At 43.4% G+C, this 18,781-nt stretch overlaps 2 protein-coding genes across 5 annotated transcripts in view; both read left to right on the top strand.

Moving 5' to 3' along the window:
- LOC142587824 (sulfotransferase ssu-1-like) overlaps positions 1 to 13,008 on the top strand; it is a 39,156-nt gene extending 26,148 nt beyond the window's left edge. For both annotated transcript variants that reach the window (XM_075699115.1, XM_075699114.1), the window contains exon 4: positions 12,719 to 13,008. In XM_075699115.1, coding sequence (XP_075555230.1) covers positions 12,719 to 12,761 — 43 coding nt within the window. In that variant the 3' untranslated portion in view covers positions 12,762 to 13,008. The remainder of the gene's footprint in view (positions 1 to 12,718) is intronic.
- A 3,354-nt stretch (positions 13,009 to 16,362) lies between these two features.
- LOC142587823 (sulfotransferase ssu-1-like) overlaps positions 16,363 to 18,781 on the top strand; it is a 38,854-nt gene continuing 36,435 nt past the window's right edge. For 2 of the 3 annotated variants that reach the window (XM_075699111.1, XM_075699112.1), the window contains exon 1: positions 16,363 to 16,595. The gene's annotated coding sequence lies outside the window, so the exon portion shown is untranslated. The remainder of the gene's footprint in view (positions 16,596 to 18,781) is intronic. The other variant, XM_075699110.1, reaches the window with a different exon arrangement.

Raw genomic sequence — 18,781 nt, 5'->3', positions numbered from 1 at the left:
TGACAAAATACAACTAACTTGGGCATACGTAACGATTATTTCGCTCACCATCGTCTTTGCCCTTTCTAGCGGTGCTTCGTATGCACCCCAGGTTTCGGTTTTAAGATTGCTTCTATCGCACTTTCAACGCAAGATATTATTTATACGTTCATCAGTTGATATATATTATTTCATTTCCTATTTTCTCGCTGTATAAGAATAGGCACGTAGTCGATGAAACACCTAACGTTTCGATATCTGCACAGCGACCCCTTTATAACCGAACTGAGAATAAGATTGCACTACCCCTAAATTTGTTCATTTTGCTAATGACGGGCGCCGGTGGGACCACTTCGTATACATGCAAACTCTCTGTCTCCTCGCCTATCAAATGGCAGTTCTGGCCGGCATCACTGATCCCAATAATGCGGAGGTTTTCTGAGGCCATCTCCTAGATTAAATTAGATTATGTGGTTTCACACACCAGGACCAAGATCTGATTATTCCATTTGCATCTTTATGTGGAGAAATTACTGGCCAAAGGGCACGGGCGCTCGGGCTCCTGAACATTGTGCTTTGTTGTGCCATCGGAAGCAAAGCACGGCATGCCTGCAATGCTCAGTCATAGGCTTGAGCGTGCAAACAGATCTATGAAATTGAGCTCAAGCTTGCTGCCACTGTTATTACTGCCCTCCTATTTGTCGTGCCTAATAGAACGATTATACAACACATGTTTGAAGTTTGTTGCTGGTTATGCATGTACAAAAAACAGGCTTATATATTGTATACGGCATCAAGAGCTCCAAGAGTGAGGAAACAACCAGGGGCCCTTTTAGCATTGGTGGGTATATAAGAGTATGTGAGCTGCAAGTCATCATTTTCGGAATATTCTCTGCATGTGGGAAAGGTAAGGTGTGCTGCATAACAGTTGCCTAAGGCAACCCAATGAGCAGTAAGAAACTTAATTTTTAAACGCCGGACATGCTGTATATAAACCTGTCACATCCTGTGTTCGGAACGTGTTGATCACTTCAACCTTTCCTGCTTCCTGTACACCTCTCTCTCTCTCTTGTTTGGACGTGTTTGAATCGGGTGCGTTGCAGTAGTTGTGCTGGTCCGACTAAAGCACGAAAAATCCAAACAGGCATCGATGCATTTCTGGTGCGTAGCTCTCTCCTGGGAACCGTCCTAGTCCCGTGAGCCGAATTTAAACGGCATATTTCGATGAGGTCTCAAAATTGTCATCGTCAAATTGTTTACTACTATGCACAGAGCGAAAAAGAAGGAGATACAACAAAAGAGCCGCACTGTACTAGCGGACGACTTTCTGTGGCTGTGAAGGGAAAGCGACGGGTGTGGAGCTTCAGCCCATGTGTTACCGCGCCAAGTAGTCCGCCAGCGTTTCACAGTGCTTTTGGTTGCTCGGAACAGCCGCCGAATCGACGCAAGGTATATGTGCGACGGTTTCGCGTTTCGCCAGGCATAGATGGGAAAACCCGCAAAATAAGTAAAGCTCTAAACTGAGTGGTATATAATGCGTTATTTAACTTTAGCTAATGAGATGTTTATGTTTTCTCTTTCCCAGCCTAAACTAGCGTGGGGTTTAAACGCACGAATACTTTCAGAACCGCTCACATTTGTGCGTCATTTTCCCCCGTAGATTTCCCTTCGTAGCCGCAGAAAGTTGTCCGCTAGTATAGCACACAACAATGGCTTTATCCGCATAAGAAAGGTTTTCGTGCTCGGCAAACGGCGAAGGCAATGCAAGTGACAAGTACGGGCACCGAAGAAATGAGAAACAATGCACACTTTGCATATGTCTGTAACTTGGCCTTCCTGGAGAGATTTTTCCAAAGAAAATCTCTCATTAACAGACTGCTTTTCTCGCTCTAAGTGATTTCACCCCTGCACATTCTAACGACGGTGAACGGGCATAACCGAGGCTTAATTTTCAAAAATTTTCTACAGGATCGTCCCAACATATTGTCAGTTCCGCGGTGTACAGAGAGAAAGCGAGATACGAAATAAAGAGAAGGCAGGGACGAATGTTGAATGTAAAAAATAGTTCGTTTTGCTAGCACGTCATCAAGGTTATTTGGTTGGAAAAAAACTTGGTCGCACATGCGCATTGACATTTTTGCAAAGTGTCCATTCGCATAGTTCAAACTAGAGGAGGATATGCTTGCTGGAGCTGGTGGTTTTGGTGAAGTGGCTATGTTTTATCTCCAATTGGAAGCGCGAACAAGGTCCGAAGACAAACATAGAATGGAAGATAGAATATTTTTATCTTGTCGGTTTACTATTTGATTCTCTTTCCTTGACTAACACAATGGTTTTTGTCCTCAGGGTAGCATCTCTGTAGGTCCGCACGTTCAGGGACAGTAGTCGACTAATATGTGGTTATGATGATTGTCACTCAATAACCTTGATTGTAATTATGAAGCGGAGTGCTCCGCCGCCAAGATTCTTCCCCTGAAACGGTAATTTCTATTGTAAGCAAACGTTAAGCTTTGCGTTCTGCTTTGGTGATTTGCCCTCTTTTTGTTGTGCGCCCCTACAGGTAAATCATGCGTTCAGTGGCGGAAGAAGCGTCTTTTTGGGAAACGCATTTGTCTCGTAAAATTCATCAATCTTCCGTTCCGGCCATAAACAGGGTCCTCTGTTTAAATGCATTTCTGACAACAGGTTGATTAGCAACCTTGCATTTATTTTTCTTTTGCTGATTGCGGAACCATTCAGTTCTCGCTAACGACACATTTTTATTCTCAACAATGTGAACTAACGTGAGTAATGTGGTCCTGTTCGTCCTACTTTCTAATTCCACTGCTTAATGACGATCATCTTTAGATAGTACATTTCGAGAGATGTAAGACCTTTGTTACTGACGTGCTGGGCCTTGTCATTGTCCATCAGAGCAGTTATTCAGCTTCCGTGCTTTCGCCAGCGCATACGGGAATTCTCGAACGGCTTCCTAACTACCACCAACGCTTCATATTAGTGAATAGCAGAAAATGTGCTCTCACATGTCCTTCCAATACTGACTGCGGATCCGTGACCTTCCTTCGAAATCGTGTGGTGACTTTGTGTCGTTGTGCCTCCCGATCTATCTCCATTGTATCGAAAAAAAAAGAACAGAACCCGCTGAGCATACAAAGCATAAAGAGATCTTATAAACAAAGAAAGGAAACAAAAGAAATGACATTCAGAACAGTAATATATGCCTACGAAACAAAGATTGGTGGGATAAAAAAATGGGCTAAGCAAAATTAAAATAATGACAATGCTCGAATTCCTCGTGTTTGTGACAACAGCAGCCTAAATAAAGCAGCTTTTAACTTAAGACTATCATATATTTCGACGATAAATATAGGACGGTGATTCCAATTTGCTGACGGACTAGGGATGAATGAATTGAATAACATGGTGGATGTGGCACGAAAGAATACCAGCGACAGCTGACTCCTCACAAAGGAGGGTTATCAATTTATTTTTAAGGATGCGGTTGTCATAATACATCTTATGAAACACGCAAAGGCGGAATATTTTCCCACGTCATGATAGCAATGGTAACGATAAGCTTGACTTCATAGTAATGAGGCTGGAGTTACGGTGATAGTTATAAAGAATGAAGCGAGTTGCCTGGTTCTAGACAGATTCAAGTTGATAGATGAGCTTTTCGTCACTGGGGCCCCAGAGAGAGGCAGCATATTCAAGTTTAGCACGAAGTAACGATTTATAAAAAGTAGCCATACAGAACTAGAACAAAGGCAAAAAATGGCGGTGTATGTAGCACAGTATGCAAGTAGCATCCTTGGTTATATGGCCTTCATGCGTCTTCCAAGAACATTTGGAAGAAATAAATACGCCTAGATATATGTAAGAAGACACAGATTCTAGGTTACTAGTGTTAGGATCATGTGAGGACAGTGTAGTGTTACGACCAGAAATACGCATGGACTTACATTTGTTCGTGTTGTTGACGTTTAGTTCCATGTGCCACGTGTTAACCCAGTCAATATGGTTTATATGGATAAGCTATGGTTGATATCGGACTGAAGAAGAGCTATGTCATAGTCACTGTTAATTTTAGGTATATACCGCAGGCGTCTGAACAAAGAATAATTGGTGAGCATGACCTATCAACTAAGTTGTTAATATAACTAAGAAATAGCAAAGGTCCCAGCACAGAGCCTTCTGGCACACCTGGTTCAAGAGTACAAGTGACACAGGAAGTGCTGTTTGCCGCGACAAATTGTGAACGATTGGTGAGAAAAGAGTGCAGCCGTTGAAGAACGTTAGCATCAGGTTAAGTGACAAACCTTGTGAAATGATTTCGAAAAGTCTAGGGATGTACAGTCAAGAATGGATCCACTGTCAAGTGCATATTATAGATTATATATAAACGATAAAGTTGAGTTTCACAAGAAATTGACTTGCGAAATCTATGCTGATGATCTGTAAAAAAATGCGCTTCTCTGTAGGAATGATGCAAGGTGATAGTAAATGTCCTGTTGTATAATTTTACAGGGAGTGCACATAAATGAAATGGGCGATAATTATATGGTGAATGGCTATTCCCGGACTTGTGCAGGAGAATCGCTTTCGCGACCTCCTTGCCCTACGGAGTGCAGGCTGTCTGAAGGGATGAGACTGAAATAACCAGAAGAATAAGAATGGGCTGGGGTGCGTTTGGCAGGCATTCTCAAATCATGAACAGCAGGTTGCCACTATCCCTCAAAAGGAAAGTGTATAACAGCTCTGTGTTACCAGTACTCACATATGGGGCAGAAACCTGGAGGCTTACGAAAAGGGTTCTGCTGAAATTGAGGACGACGCAACGAGCTATGGAAAGAAGAATGATGGGTGTAACGTTAAGGGATAAGAAAAGAGCAGATTGGGTGACGCAACAAACGCGGGTAAACGACATCTTAGTTGAAATCAAGAAAAAGAAATGGGCATGGGCCGGACATGCAATGAGGAGGGAAGATAACCGATGGTCACTAAGCGTTACGGACTGGATTCCAAGGGAAGGGATGCGTAGCAGGGGGCGGCAGAAAGTTAGGTGGGCGGATGACATTAAGACGTTTGCAGGGAAAACATGGCCACAATTAGTACATGACCGGGGTAGTTGGAGAAGTATGAGAGAGGCCTTTGCCCTGCAGTGGGCGTAACTAGGCTGATGATGATGATGATGATGAGATGGGAAAACACGCAAGATAAGTAAAGCTCTAAACTGAGTGGTATATTCTGTTTTATTTAGCTGTTGCTAATGAGATGTGTATGTTTTTCTCTTTTAACGTCTGAAGGGATTGCTGGAATAGAATAGTAAGCATTATATAACTGTACACATTTGTCATGATTAAAAAGTTGGAAATTATATTACTAACCCCACGTGATGAAGAAACATTTACCTAGTCTATTATTCTTTCTATGTCGGCAATATCAAAGACAACAGAATCAATCAGTAAAAAGTCAGTACAGGGAAAGGTAGGGGTTACCAGGACATACAATTTTCAAAAATCAGAAACAAATACAGAATTCAGAACATTTGCGCATTGGTCAAGTTGGATTAGTTAATCGCCTGAATCTTTTCGGCTGATAGCTGAATTGTCTCTTTTTTGACCATGCTCTAAAATTGCCTAGGGTTAGTAACTAGAAGAGATGGTAACGTATTATTGAAAATTAAATCCTTGGCTGGCTTGAGAGCTTTTGTTGCCTTCGGTAGCCACGGCCTGACAAGTAGTCAAACGTTCCTGAGTACCGGTTAATTTTGCAGAGCGAGAAATGAATTTTTTTGCTTAATAGAGAGCCTTTTTAACGATTGATGGAACCATGGCGATTGCCAGCTTGACAGAATGAATATGCGTGGACACAGGACACAGTCGTTACTCGGTTAGCGTTAACACTTTTTCTTTCAATGAATTCCAATTAGTATTCACGGAACGATAATGAAAGTTAGTCAAGTAATCATCTAAAAAAGCAGAGAGCTCACGGTTAAAAGCATCATAATCAGTGTGCTTATATTGGGAGATATATTTTTGGGGGGTTACTCTTGTGAGGCACGGTGCAAGTCAAAGAAACATGAAGCACTAAGTGAACGCTTTGCCACACTAGGCACAATATGGGATGAAAAAGAGCAGGTGCCGTAATTATTACTAAATATAGGATGCTAAAAGCAGTAGACAGAATTCCAGTGACCTGCATTACAAGGTGAGACAAGTTGAAATCATTGCACAAATTCAAACATCTTTCGCCTTCACTGGAAAAAGGATGACTATAGGAATGCAAATTAAGCCATAATATATCAAGGAAATTAAAAACATCTAGTAAAAGAAACGCACTATTCCGATACCGCACTGTAACTATATGGATGACATCATGAAGGTCGTCCGCAAAGGCGGGTTAACAGGACTATGCACGATAACAAACCCCCAATATCAATTTCTTAGAGCACGCTTGTACTCCAAGAAAGAAAAGCGCCAACCTATTAGTAAGATGGATAGGACAAGACAAAACAAGATCAGAGGTTTCAATAAGCACGCCTCCGTCCCACCTAGCATACTGTTTTACCGGTAAATGTTATAGCGTTTTTTTTTTAAATCGAAGTCGTTACTATCAATCTTCGCAGATAACCATGTTTCAGTAAGACAGATTATGTCGGCGTCAGAAGCGTCGATAGCACAGAAAAGACGTCACATTTTGGAAGTATGCTTCAGAAATTTGTGAATAAAAGCAAAAGTTGGTTACTGACCGGAATCTGATTCACTGGCTCTTGTGCAGTGCTATTCAGTGGCGGGTGGTACGGAAGCATCACGAAATTCGACGAATGCCGCGAAGGCATCAGAAATTTCACGCATGTAATCATCAGAGGGATCGTAGGTGCAGCACTTATTTACGTACAGTTTCTTGAAGCGAAGCTTAAAGCTTAAGGTTGCGTATTTTACGTCAGTCGTAGCCACGCGGCACGATTTGCATGCATGCGCAGTGGTTCTCTCTACAGCAATCGCCATCCCTTACTGTTGTCCTACTACATCTCCCATATATAGAAGCCGGCAAACCAAACGTGAGCGCATTTCCACTCCTCGCCATTATTTCGTCACCTCGCACTCCCTTATTCGCTAGTCATTACAGCAACTTGAAAGCAGCGTCGAGTCTTGTGCTGTCTTGACCCTCTCCATCACGTAACACTTTAGCCGTCTCTTTGATTTCCTTCGGATACGAAAACGCGCTGTTCAATGGGACCTGTTTTCAAGCATCCTTACCAGCGAACAGGCTGATTGTTACTCCACTAATTACAAAGGCAAGTGTGACAAGGTTCGTTCCAGGTTATTCCGAAAATACTGTTCATCATTTCACCTTATTTATTAATGCAAAAAACCAATGATCCGCGCAAAATTTTGTTCAGCTTACGGAGCTCGAAACATCCTCAGTGAAGACAAAGGACATGCCGGGCTACTTAAAGACAGATAACCTAAGTGATAAACGAACGACAGGGTATTTAACCGGGAGTGAGCCTGGCTGCCTATTCAATGTTCTCAGCAACATTACTTGGGTTCTCGTCGCCGGCGCCCTATCATCATGACTACGTCCGACGTCTACCGTATTCAGGACGGCCTCCGCTTGAGCTGTATATTCCATGAGTCTCTTGTCAAAAAAGCCCTCGCCTACAAACCCAAGCCAGGCGACGTGTTCATAGCCTCTTTTTCAAAATGTGGCACCACATGGATTCAGCACATTGTGTAAGCCATCTTCAGCGAAGGCCTTCCACTCAAGGTTTGCTCTGCAAGAGACGCTTGAATTTATTAGTTTGCCACTGGGGTTCAAATCGGGTTAAAACAAGCATCGGAGTGTTGAGCATGTTGGTAAACATACTTTAAAGGCATTGCAGAGCTGTGAGACAGGGATAACAACAAGACACTGGGCTACTGCCTGTTTTCCTCTTGTCACAGAGACACGCAGGACGTGTGTGTCGTGTTCTTGTCTCTGTCTGCCATAGCTATAGCGCTTTTCAAGGAGAGACACAAGGGCTGACTAGGGGCGTGTGGTTGGTAGCTGCCTTAAAGCTGGGTTTACACGAAGAATTAAAATCCACGATCATGCACGAACTTATTGCTGCAATGCAATGAATTGTGTTGCATTCTGCTTTGTCCCTGTGTGCGCCTTCGTTGGGCGGCATTCAGACGCATAATGGTCTACCGGGGAATTTCGTCCACCGCCGCCGATGGCTGCAAACAGCAAGGCTGCATACAGCAAGTGATAACTTCCTTGGGGGCCGATGTACCTGTCAACTCTCGAATAACTTGTCTCTGTGACTGTTTAAGCAACTCCACAGCAATGCCCGCTAAGTTTACTAGTGCCTGTGAACAGCAGTGCATTTTGTGTCTGTTGCCGCTTAAGCGAGCCTAAAGGAAGCATTAGTAAATTACGAAGTCACCAAGATAACTGTGATCTCTTCAGAAATATTTGTATCTACAGACACGGAAGAACAGCCCGAATCAACCTCTGCTGACTTCCTTTGAGGACGTCTGAAACTCGGGACATTATAGGATGAATTTGTGTTCGTGTGACGGCTGAAGCAAGCCGACACAAATCTTCTTAACTTTTTGTGGGGTAACCTCAATGAATTTTTGTGTCTGTCACTACTGAAGCAAGCCTGCTGAAAGCTTTTACGAAAGTTTGTAGTCGCCAACGTGCCTGTCTTGTCTTTAGCACTGTTTGGCTTCGAACAGGAAAGAAAGGCCTCATTCAGCCTCTCTTCATTTGCTTAGACGCTTTCGAGCCTTCAAACGCTTGACGTGAATGTGTATGTGGGACCACTTAAGCACAGCAATAATTTTGTAACTTCTAGTACCTATGAACTGGTTTTGTGCTGAAGCAAGTGCCTTGTAACTGCTCTTGTGGTTGTGAGCTATCCAGTTGTGTCCGCATCTGTAACTGATAAAGGGAGCCTTTAGACATTTTCCTCATCATCATAACCATCATCATCAGTCTATTTTATGTCCACTGCATGACGAAGGCCTCTCCCTGCGATCTACGATTACCCCTGCCCTGCGCCAACCGATTCCAACTAGCGCCCGCAGGTTTCCAAATTTCATCTCCCCACCTAGTCTTCTGCCCTCCTCGACAGCGCTTCTCTTCTTTCGGTACCCATTCTGTGACCCTAATGGTCCAACGGTTAGCTAACGTGCGCCTTAGATGACCTGTCCAGCTCTATGTTTTTCTCTTGATATCAATTAGAATATCGGCTGTACCCGCTTGCTCTGTTCAAAAATACTCTCTTTCTGTGTATTAACGTTATGCCTAGCATTCTTCTTTCCATCGCTCTTTGCGTGGTCCTTCTTCTCAAGCTTCTTTGTCAGTCTCCAAGTGTCTGCCCCATATGTCAGCTCCGGTAAAATTCACTGATCGTACACCTTCCTTTTCAATGATAATGGTAAACTTCCAGTTAGGAGCTGAAAATGTCTGCCGTATGTGATATAACCCATAGTTATACTTTTATGAATTTCCTTCTCATGATCAAGTTTCCCTGTGATTAATTCACCTAGGTAAACGTACTCCTTGACAGACTCTAGAGGCTGAGTGGCGATCCTTAATTCATGTTGTCTTGCCCGGCTATTCATCATTATCTTTGTCTTCTGCATAATAATCTTCAACCCCACTCTTAGAATCTTTCTGCTAAGATCCTCAATCATTTGTTGCAACTCGTTTGCAGTGTTGCTGAATAGAACAATGTCATCGGCAAACGGAAGGTCGCTCAGATATTCGCCATCGATCCTCACTCCTAAGCCTTCCCAGTTTAATAGCTTGAACACTTCTTCCAAGCATGCAGTGAATAGCATTGGAGGGATTGTGTCTCCTTGTCTGATCCCTTCCTTTATAGGTATCCTCCTACTAATCTACGAAAGTCGTACAGAGAGGTTGATTGCACTCCGCGAATTTCTCGATTACCTGATTAATGACATGGATGTGATCCATTGTAAAGTATCGCTTCCCGAAGCCAGCCTGCTCCCTTGGTTGGCTAAAGTCCAGTGTTGCCTTTATTCTATTGGAAATAATTTTGGTGAATATTTTATATAATACTGGGAGTAAGCTAACGGGCCTATGATTTTTCTATTCTTTAACGCCTCCCTTTTTGTGGATTGGTATGTTTGTAGTCTTGCAGTCGATCGACACTTCATATGGAGAGCCGCCACTTTTCAAATCATTATGTATCGTCCATCTTTGATTAAATCAACTGTTGTAAATAAGTAATTCATTCGTCAATAAATAATTAATTATTAATTACTTACTGGGCAATGTATCTCTAAAGTCTTCAGTATTTTTTACCGTGTGCGACCATTGAAAAAAGCCCGCAGAAATCCCGAATCAAATACCTTTCATGATGACTGAGGCCGCTGTCCACTTTTCAGCAAATTTTGTGTTTATATGCGTGCAATCGCTGAAGTGAGCCAGCTCGCAGTAGGCCATCAACTAACTTCCTTTGTGCCCCACCCTTAAAAGGGGATTTGAAAATTATTTTGCTGGCTGAGGTGCATCTGCAAAATAGCTCAACTGAAATGATCTCACTGCTACTCGAAAATGTTTGTCTGAGGATCTTCACGAGAATGTGCCACAGACGCAGAGTGCATTTGAATTATAAGTGAGGTGCCATACTGCAGCTGTTTTGGCGTGCTACCGCTGCACTAGCATAACGTAACCTCCTAAAGGCCTAATGTAGTTGACATCTGGAGCATTTACTTGGGACAGTGTGTGTAACTATTTAAGCGGGCCTGCAGAAAGGCTCTTGTAACTTATTCTAGTGGATGACCTATCGGAACTTTCCAGCAACTTTTCTGCTGATGTGCCGGCGACAACGCAAATGAGCCCGCCTCACGCTTCGTGGTAACCTAGCGTAGTGGTCCCACGGCGAGTTCTTAGATTTTTTTGCTACGGAAGGTGCATTCGTAAACAGTTTAACATACTTTTACTGGCCATGGCCATGACCTCTAATGGCTGAGTTTGTATGAAGAAATGTTTTAGTCTTATTTGTTTGCATTGATGTGCTTTAATGAAAACTGCTTAGTACATTTGAAAATTAAACTTCTGATCTTCCTGCGGCTGTTTTACTGAAATGAATTCTTTATTTTTAATGAGATTGTCAAATGACTCAGCAGCCTGCTCAACATAGTTCTGTACCTTCGTTCCTGCGAGCACAAAAAAATATCGCTTGCATCTAGTGACTGATAGTTGTTTATGCTACACTTTTTGATTTAATGCATCTTAATAAGTTCCATGTCATGTATTAACTTATTGTAGCAGGGCATTATGTGCACAAAGCTTAGCTGCACTGCATCCTTCGTAAGCATGCGTTGATGTGCGGATGGCTGTATTCCTGGCCTGTCTCTTGGTGCTTCAGCTTTTGTATGACAAAAATGTTTAGCCTCCTTATTCGATCGCTGGGATGCATCTTCAAGACCCATGCAGTTCTTTTTTACCATTGTTCCATAAGCCAACACAAATCCAGGTCAAGTTTACTTTTTAAGGGCACATTCTGAGGAACGTCCCTATTACGCTAAACTGTTATCAATATGGACGCCCTGTGGATATCATAAATGGACAACCAAATGTCCTACAAAAGTCGTTCGGACGATTGGCAACACGAAACGTCCCAGAAGTGTTCTATATCCTGACAAAAATGTCCTTCGGACGTACTTGGGATTATGCAATAGGAAGAACCCATATTTAAACATCTCTTGAACGTCCGAATATCCTGTTGTGACGTTCGTGGGACGTTTCTGCGAACGTCAATTCTCCTGCATGGGACGATCCCACGGACATCCAAATATTATCTACAGGACTTTTACGCATGTCCTTGGGACGTTTGAATGTCCCGTTTCGGCCATCTGTTTGACATTTGTAGGGTTTGGTGCTCCAACGGTAATGCGTTTCTGTGGAAGCCATATGTTATGTCGCTATAATGAACAAATTCAAACGTGTTATCATCGAGAGTAATCGTGAGATGGGGTATCGCGCTTTTTTATTCACGGCACAGGCCTGAACTGCACATGGTTATTGCCTTGTCACCGTGTGCCCTTGTCCTTTTTGATCGTGTATGTTGGCTGCGTGTGTACTGTGCCTGTGGGGGTCATTTCTAGCATCATTTTTGTCATTCGGATCAGCATGTTAGGCATGTTACCCGGCAAACATATGCAGCATTATTTGTAGAATGTGTACCCGTCTGCTCGTTTGTGACAAGATCTATGCCAAATCCTTGAAAGTTTCCATAAATTTAGGTTCTTCGTGTTACATTCCTCTTCACAATCAACCAATAAGATTTGCTCTGTCGAAACATTCCTGTAATTATTTTCAAACAATGTGAGCCAGAGGCATAACATTCTTATATAGACCGTTTAATCTACTTAAGTTGGGCAGAGGCAGGAGATAACACGTGGGATGTTGCCATCACGATCGGCGGTGTTTGTATATAGACACATAAATGAACGACGATGAAACACTATGTAAAAGTATGTATATTTGTCTGTTTTTTAAAAGGTTCCATCAGAGCTAAAGCTGGCCCCGACTGCAGGCAATGTACCTCTGTATCTCTTCAATATCAATTAGTCTGTACGCAGTCTTGAAACTATGTCACTGCCCATTTCTGCAATGTCTCAGCGGTAATCACTCACCCTCGTTTCTAGTACGCGTGCATCTTTTTGAAGTTAAACTTACCATCTACATGTAAACTATCTTTATGTTACAGGACTTGGAATAGTTCAAGTGGAGGTCACCCTTTCCAGAGATGACCACAGCTGGAGCCACGGAATCTTTGCCGCGTCCTGCCGCGATAAAAACGCAGCTTGCCTTTCGACACGTTGCCTACTCTCCACAAGCCCAATACATATACGTCAGCCGTAACCCCTACGACTGCTGCGTTTCATACTATTATCAGTGCAAGTCATCCCCTACGTACCGTTTTGCCGAGCAGCCGCTCGACAAGTTCTCCGACATTTTCTTCCAAATAAAAGCGCGATTCGACGACTACTCTGGCCACCACAGCTCATGGTACTACCACAGAAACAACTGTAACGTGCGCGGTGTCACCCACAAAGACCTGAAAAATGGCACGCCGCACCAGAATCCTTTAAATAGCCACATTTCTAGGCTAGACCTCCGGCAGGAAGATAAATTAGCAGCAGGAAACTTTTGACAGAAGGTTGAACGCGCCCACCATGAAGACCATTGAAGAGATTCAACGAGGAATTCACGGTATGTGGTACAAAAGCAGTCGAGATATTGGAAGTGGCTGGAAGGTACCAGCCACATATATTCAAAACAGAAGTAATAAAGAAGCTAAGAACTAGACAGTTTGTACGGAACGGAATAACTGGTAATTGGAAAAATAGCTTCACTCCGGACCACATAAAGCATATCAAAAAAAAAAAAATGACAGGGCTCAAAAGAAAGGGAAACACCCTCATTATTCTGTACAAAGGAGCCGCTCTCTCTTGAGCACCGCGTTTCTTTGTAGCCTACGAATGAAACAAAGCGCTCTGCAACTGCTCTCCTGGTATTTCATTACCCTCCGCCGTGTCTACATTGCTGCCTCCACTCTGCTGCGAACGAAATACCCCGCTTGCGATTCTCGGAAGGTCGGGTGGTATACCGACGACGTCCTATAGCAATCACGCTGGTGTACTTATTTTTCGCATTTATCAAGCAGCTGGACACTTAGTTGAAGCAGGAGTTTTACTGTCACGCGCGCATGATTAACGGGATGCTATTTGAAGGTGGCGAGCCGAGGTTTGTTGTGTGTCTCCACTAACATTTATCCTTGCTTGCGAGCAGCAAAGGAACATGGACCTTGGAGCGTTACCTAGGTCATTAGTCAGCAAAGATAGAAGCTGCGATCAAAACGGGACTGAGTCCAGTACCATATTCCCCGTCCTCGCAGGTGGTCGGAAGACGAGGTGTACTCTTGCAGCTTCAACATGACAGATACCGAAAATACTTTTAGGTTACGTTGCTTCATGCTTTGTTTAAATCTTGTCGAAATTTCATTATTTCCCAGTTGATAACGGCTATTCGTAGTATAGAGATGGTTCGAAATCAGTAGAAAGAGGTGTCCAGGCACACTGGGGGGAATTATGGCTGATGATTACCTCGACTAGAACATTAGCTCGAAAACATGTGCAGGCTTAAGGACATTTACGCAGCACAGAAAACATCTAGCTTGATAGTGTCAGTAGAGTCACTCCGCGGTCGTCCGGCTGAAGTCATGATTTTAGATTTTGGCTCTGTTGGAAAACTCCAGGGGGTAGACATTTTACAGGCTACCCTCACTACGGCCTATTCAGCGCTTCGGGATGAAGAATCCTGTAATATCACTTTTGTTTATTACGGATAACATTCTCAATGAAGATGAAGACAGCGATAATTTGTTGCCTACTACGTTAACGGGTCCTAAAATAACGTTTGTTTCAATAATCAAAAATTCTTGAAAAACTAAGCACCTGTATACATCTCTAATTTTTTTTACATAACTTTCACACTGGGGCTTGTGGTGACTAAATGATGCTTTTCTGAAAATATTATTTTAGTACGTGACATAGCTCAGATTGTAGTATTTATTGTAGTGATGTGTGAAAAATATAAGACATGATTTTGAGAGTGTATATTTGTTTGGGGAAACAAAAGAAGCAAGGCACTGCTTAATCTAGTGAACTTTGCGTGCAAAATAATGACAATTTTTATCGCCAAGACACCTTATTGGCATCATAGACGTGCGCCGTAAACTGGTGTGTCGACGCTGCCTTCCATGTTGTCATTTTTTGTTCTGATTTGATACGAAAATATTGTATTCTCCTCACACCGTGTTCATACTGAACCTCTTTGGCCGGTCGTGATTGACCAATGGCAATATGTGAGGTGAATGACATCGATAATGATGAACTCATATTTGATAGAACGGTGTTTAACGCTTTAAAGGAAAGAAATTGTGCTTGTAAAAAACGGCCCAAAGGGTGCCTTTTATCACTAATGTTGATTTCATCAATAGTCTCCACCAAGTTTTAACGAAGTTTTCGCAGAATTGAAAGGCAAGCCGCTGCTTTACTTAACTGCAAATTTCAGCACGCAAGAACAAGGCCAACACGGAGAACGAAACTTGAACTATATCCAATTAACATGTGTCTGCGGAAATCGCTACAAAACAAGTAATCATGAGTACTTGCTGATATCGCTGCCGATAATTACACAGAGGCCTGCACAAGAGTCTTCCAGATACGATTTGCAGTTCAGGGGGGGGGGGGGGAGGCTGTATTCTGTACGAGTCCATCTAGTGGAGTCTCCATTTCGGCCGCTGCCGATTGGTTGCCGCTGCAAGAGCGAGGAGAAGACGAGGGGCCCTAGCCAGTCAGCAGCGGCCGAAATGGAAACTCCACTAGGTGGACTCTTACAGAATGTGCCCCCCTCCGCCTGTTTTAATTTGAAACGTCTTCCCAGCAAGACATTTGGGTTCCTTGTGATGGTTCCGGCTATACCGTATTCTATTTTACCTGCCTAACAAATGCTCAAAAAGTTGTCGAAACACGAGCAAGTGCCATTTTTTATCGACTGAAGCACTGACATTTCCGATCGTGTGCTGCTTCCCAGTCCTGCTTTTACAGCGTACTAAACTGTGACATACCATTCGTCGCAGAGCGCTTCATGCATACGTTTCCAAACTGTAAGTCACGTGTTGCATTATTTTGTAATCGTCGTTGCACTCTCGACTGTGGGAAAAGGCAGTCGTCATGTCTTTCATAACCGCTTTGGTTTTAATGAATGCCATGCCGGCTGCTCTCTCCGGAGAAAATATGCAGTTGTTTTAGTGCCGGCAGTTATTCTCTTCTCCCAGGAATGACGGGGTCATTTACGCCTTCTTTCTATCACATGAAACAGTCGCAAGGTAATAAAACCATGAAGGAAGTTGACCAGTTCTCTCCTTTCTCGGCCAGGCGCTTTCCCACTTGGATCTCCGTGCCACTCTGCTGCACGCGCGGTAGAGTCAAGGACACCGCGCGATTACGGCACTGCTCCTCACGCTCTCCTCTCCCGCCAGCCTTCACCCATGTTTGACTGCGCATTCTAGACACACGGAGAGAGGTAGGGATGTTCACTTAGCTGCGCGCTGTAAAATAGTTCCACATCTCAAGGAGCGGATCAAGGCACGTGCAGGGGCTCGCACTGACCTCAATACGGACCAAATGACAGCGTGAAGAGGGAGGCCGCCGCATCGCACCGCCAAATATGTGCCGCCGATCAGCGAGGCCACAGATACCAGTGAAGGCACAATGATACATTGCCTCAATGAACGCTCAGCTCCTCTTTCTCTGTGTGTGAGAGCGTGCTGACGTCACCAGACGCCGAAGGCGAAAGCCGATGCCAGTCGCTCCGCATGAATCTCTGAGTCTGTCGGGAGTAAACCAGAAGCGGAAATGTACGTGCGCGTAGTATGCAGGGTCAAAACGCGGTAGGCGCTTTTCCCGCTTGACAGAACGCCCAGACATTCCGAGTGTATGTCACAGCTCACGCCGGGTGCAGGACCCTCCTGGTCTTTTGAGTGACTCGTACATGACCGTTGTAGCAGGCTGTTTAAGGTGGGTTTCGTTTCTCCCCGTTGTATTTTCCTGTGTTCAATTGCTTACACTGCCTCTAAAGGAGTACTGACATCCATTTCCGAAGTTGAAGAAATCACGAAAAACCTTTTTAAGCAGGTCAAACGATTGCTGTTTGCATGAATGCAAATTAATTTGGTACTCGTATTTCCCATTCATCCGAATGTTACTCTCTTATTGCCGACATCGACATTGAAAAAAATTTCCCCAGGATACGTAGCAATATCGATGGTTATGACGATAATAAAGAGGCCGATAGGAAGTATGAAAAGCAAAGTGATGAAAACATTATACGAGACAAGGACGCAGCGCACGTTTATATTGGCTGTGAACGCGGCGGCTTCCGAAGCGATCACAGGAGCAAGATAAGGCAGTGCTTTAGACGTCGGTACACATCGAATTCCTAAATAGCGAAACCTGAACTCATTCGCAGAGCATTATATTGAAATACGCTTTTCTTTTATAACTCCGCCTCTTGCGATAAGAAGTTCCCTTTTAACGGTCTTATCTCTGGGGGAGCATTATTTCATATGTTTATCTTCGTTATTGGGCACCTGCTCATCTCATTCTTCGTCATTGCCTGGTATATATCTTTCGAAACTTTTATACTCGTAAATGTAGGAGCTGAGTGCTGTGCAACTTGTCCTCGACTTTCTTCTCGTGATGTTCCCACGTGCATAGAAATGCATTATCGGGATTATCCTGAACATATGACGTTGTTCTTTGATCTATATATTATGGTTGCTTGTATGTTAAAAGGAGTAGCCCTCAACATGAGAATGTGAATACGTCTGTCTCCTTTATTTTTATTTCACTAAAACTATAAAAAAAATGTTATGACGGTCTGATAATCACAATTTTTCTTTTTCTAGAGTTTTGCGTGTGTTGGGACATTCATCAATTGCAAAAAATGGCAAGACAAATTTCATTGCAGTAGAACTTCGCAAAGCAAATATGAACGAAGTGAGCGGTACTCCCGCTTAGTAATGCGTGCAAACTTTGATCACAAAATTCTGGAAAACTTTCGAGCGAAGAAGATACTTATTTTTGAGAATTTTAGGGAGAAATACAATACCAACTTAATAAAAATAAATAGATCACTGATAAATGAGTGTCACTCAGACTTTTTCATTCCCTCCCCTGTTTGAGGCTTTGATGCGATTACATTCACTAAACACTTATTGTTGTCAGAAAAGGGGGGCGCACCACTAAGTTACTCATTCGAAAACCTCGTCTTCGGGGCTCAGATAAACTAGTTGAAGCTTGTGCACTAACGTCAGATACGCCGGCTATATTGCCAGAATTTAAAATTCGATATCGCCCTGTAAAATCCCGAGAGTACTATCAAAAGATTTGCAGGCGCTAACGTCAGCAGGCGCTTTAGCCCACCTTCGCATATCGTAAAGCATACGGGGTTGCGAGAGAGCTTATGCTCTCAAGACAATTACAAACTTTTTTGCAACCTCTATATAACGCAATTCAGATTTCCATCCCAAATGTCAGTCCGAATGACAGCAGGGCTCATTTACTCATGACTGAACGGTGTAATTTATGCGCTCCATGCAGAGGTCATTACTGTGTTCGCCAGTATGGCATGCGTGACATTGCCGATAGTAGCTGTGGCATACTTGAACCGAACTACTGCTTTCAGAACCTTTCGACATCACATCGCACAGTGAAGCTTCTTTTATGTATCTGAAAATATTAACTACAACCAAACAAGAAATATATGAAATATTTCTAATTAGTGATTGAATTCTTCGAGAACACATAAAAGATCACGACCACGAATGAACTATACTGCGTTGTAATGCCTCATATTTGGCTCGCATCTCAACTTTTGTAGAAGTTACGCAGGTGATCTAGTTTTGAGAAATGGCAGATTTACTTCTAATCCCGCGTCTGGCTCACGTAATATGCAGGAACATATACTGGCCTTTGTGAGATATGTAATGAAGGGTCATTTTCTTTTCTTCTATCATAGAGAGCCGCCCTGTGAAGTTTTCCTTTTGTGTACCGACAGCCAGGGGCGTAGCCATGGGCGGAGTGAGAGTGGGGGGGGGGGGGGGGCTTAGGAGGCTTCAGCCCCGGCCCCCGATATTTTTTCGTGCTGTCCATGCACCGCACATACAAGCAATCCCTGGTGCTGGAACTCATTCTGAATTTTC

Source organism: Dermacentor variabilis, chromosome 7 (genome assembly GCF_050947875.1).
Source record: "Dermacentor variabilis isolate Ectoservices chromosome 7, ASM5094787v1, whole genome shotgun sequence".
Taxonomy (NCBI): Eukaryota; Metazoa; Arthropoda; class Arachnida; order Ixodida; family Ixodidae; genus Dermacentor; species Dermacentor variabilis.
Note: the sequence above shows the minus strand (reverse complement) of the source record. Positions and strands in the feature narration are given on the sequence as shown.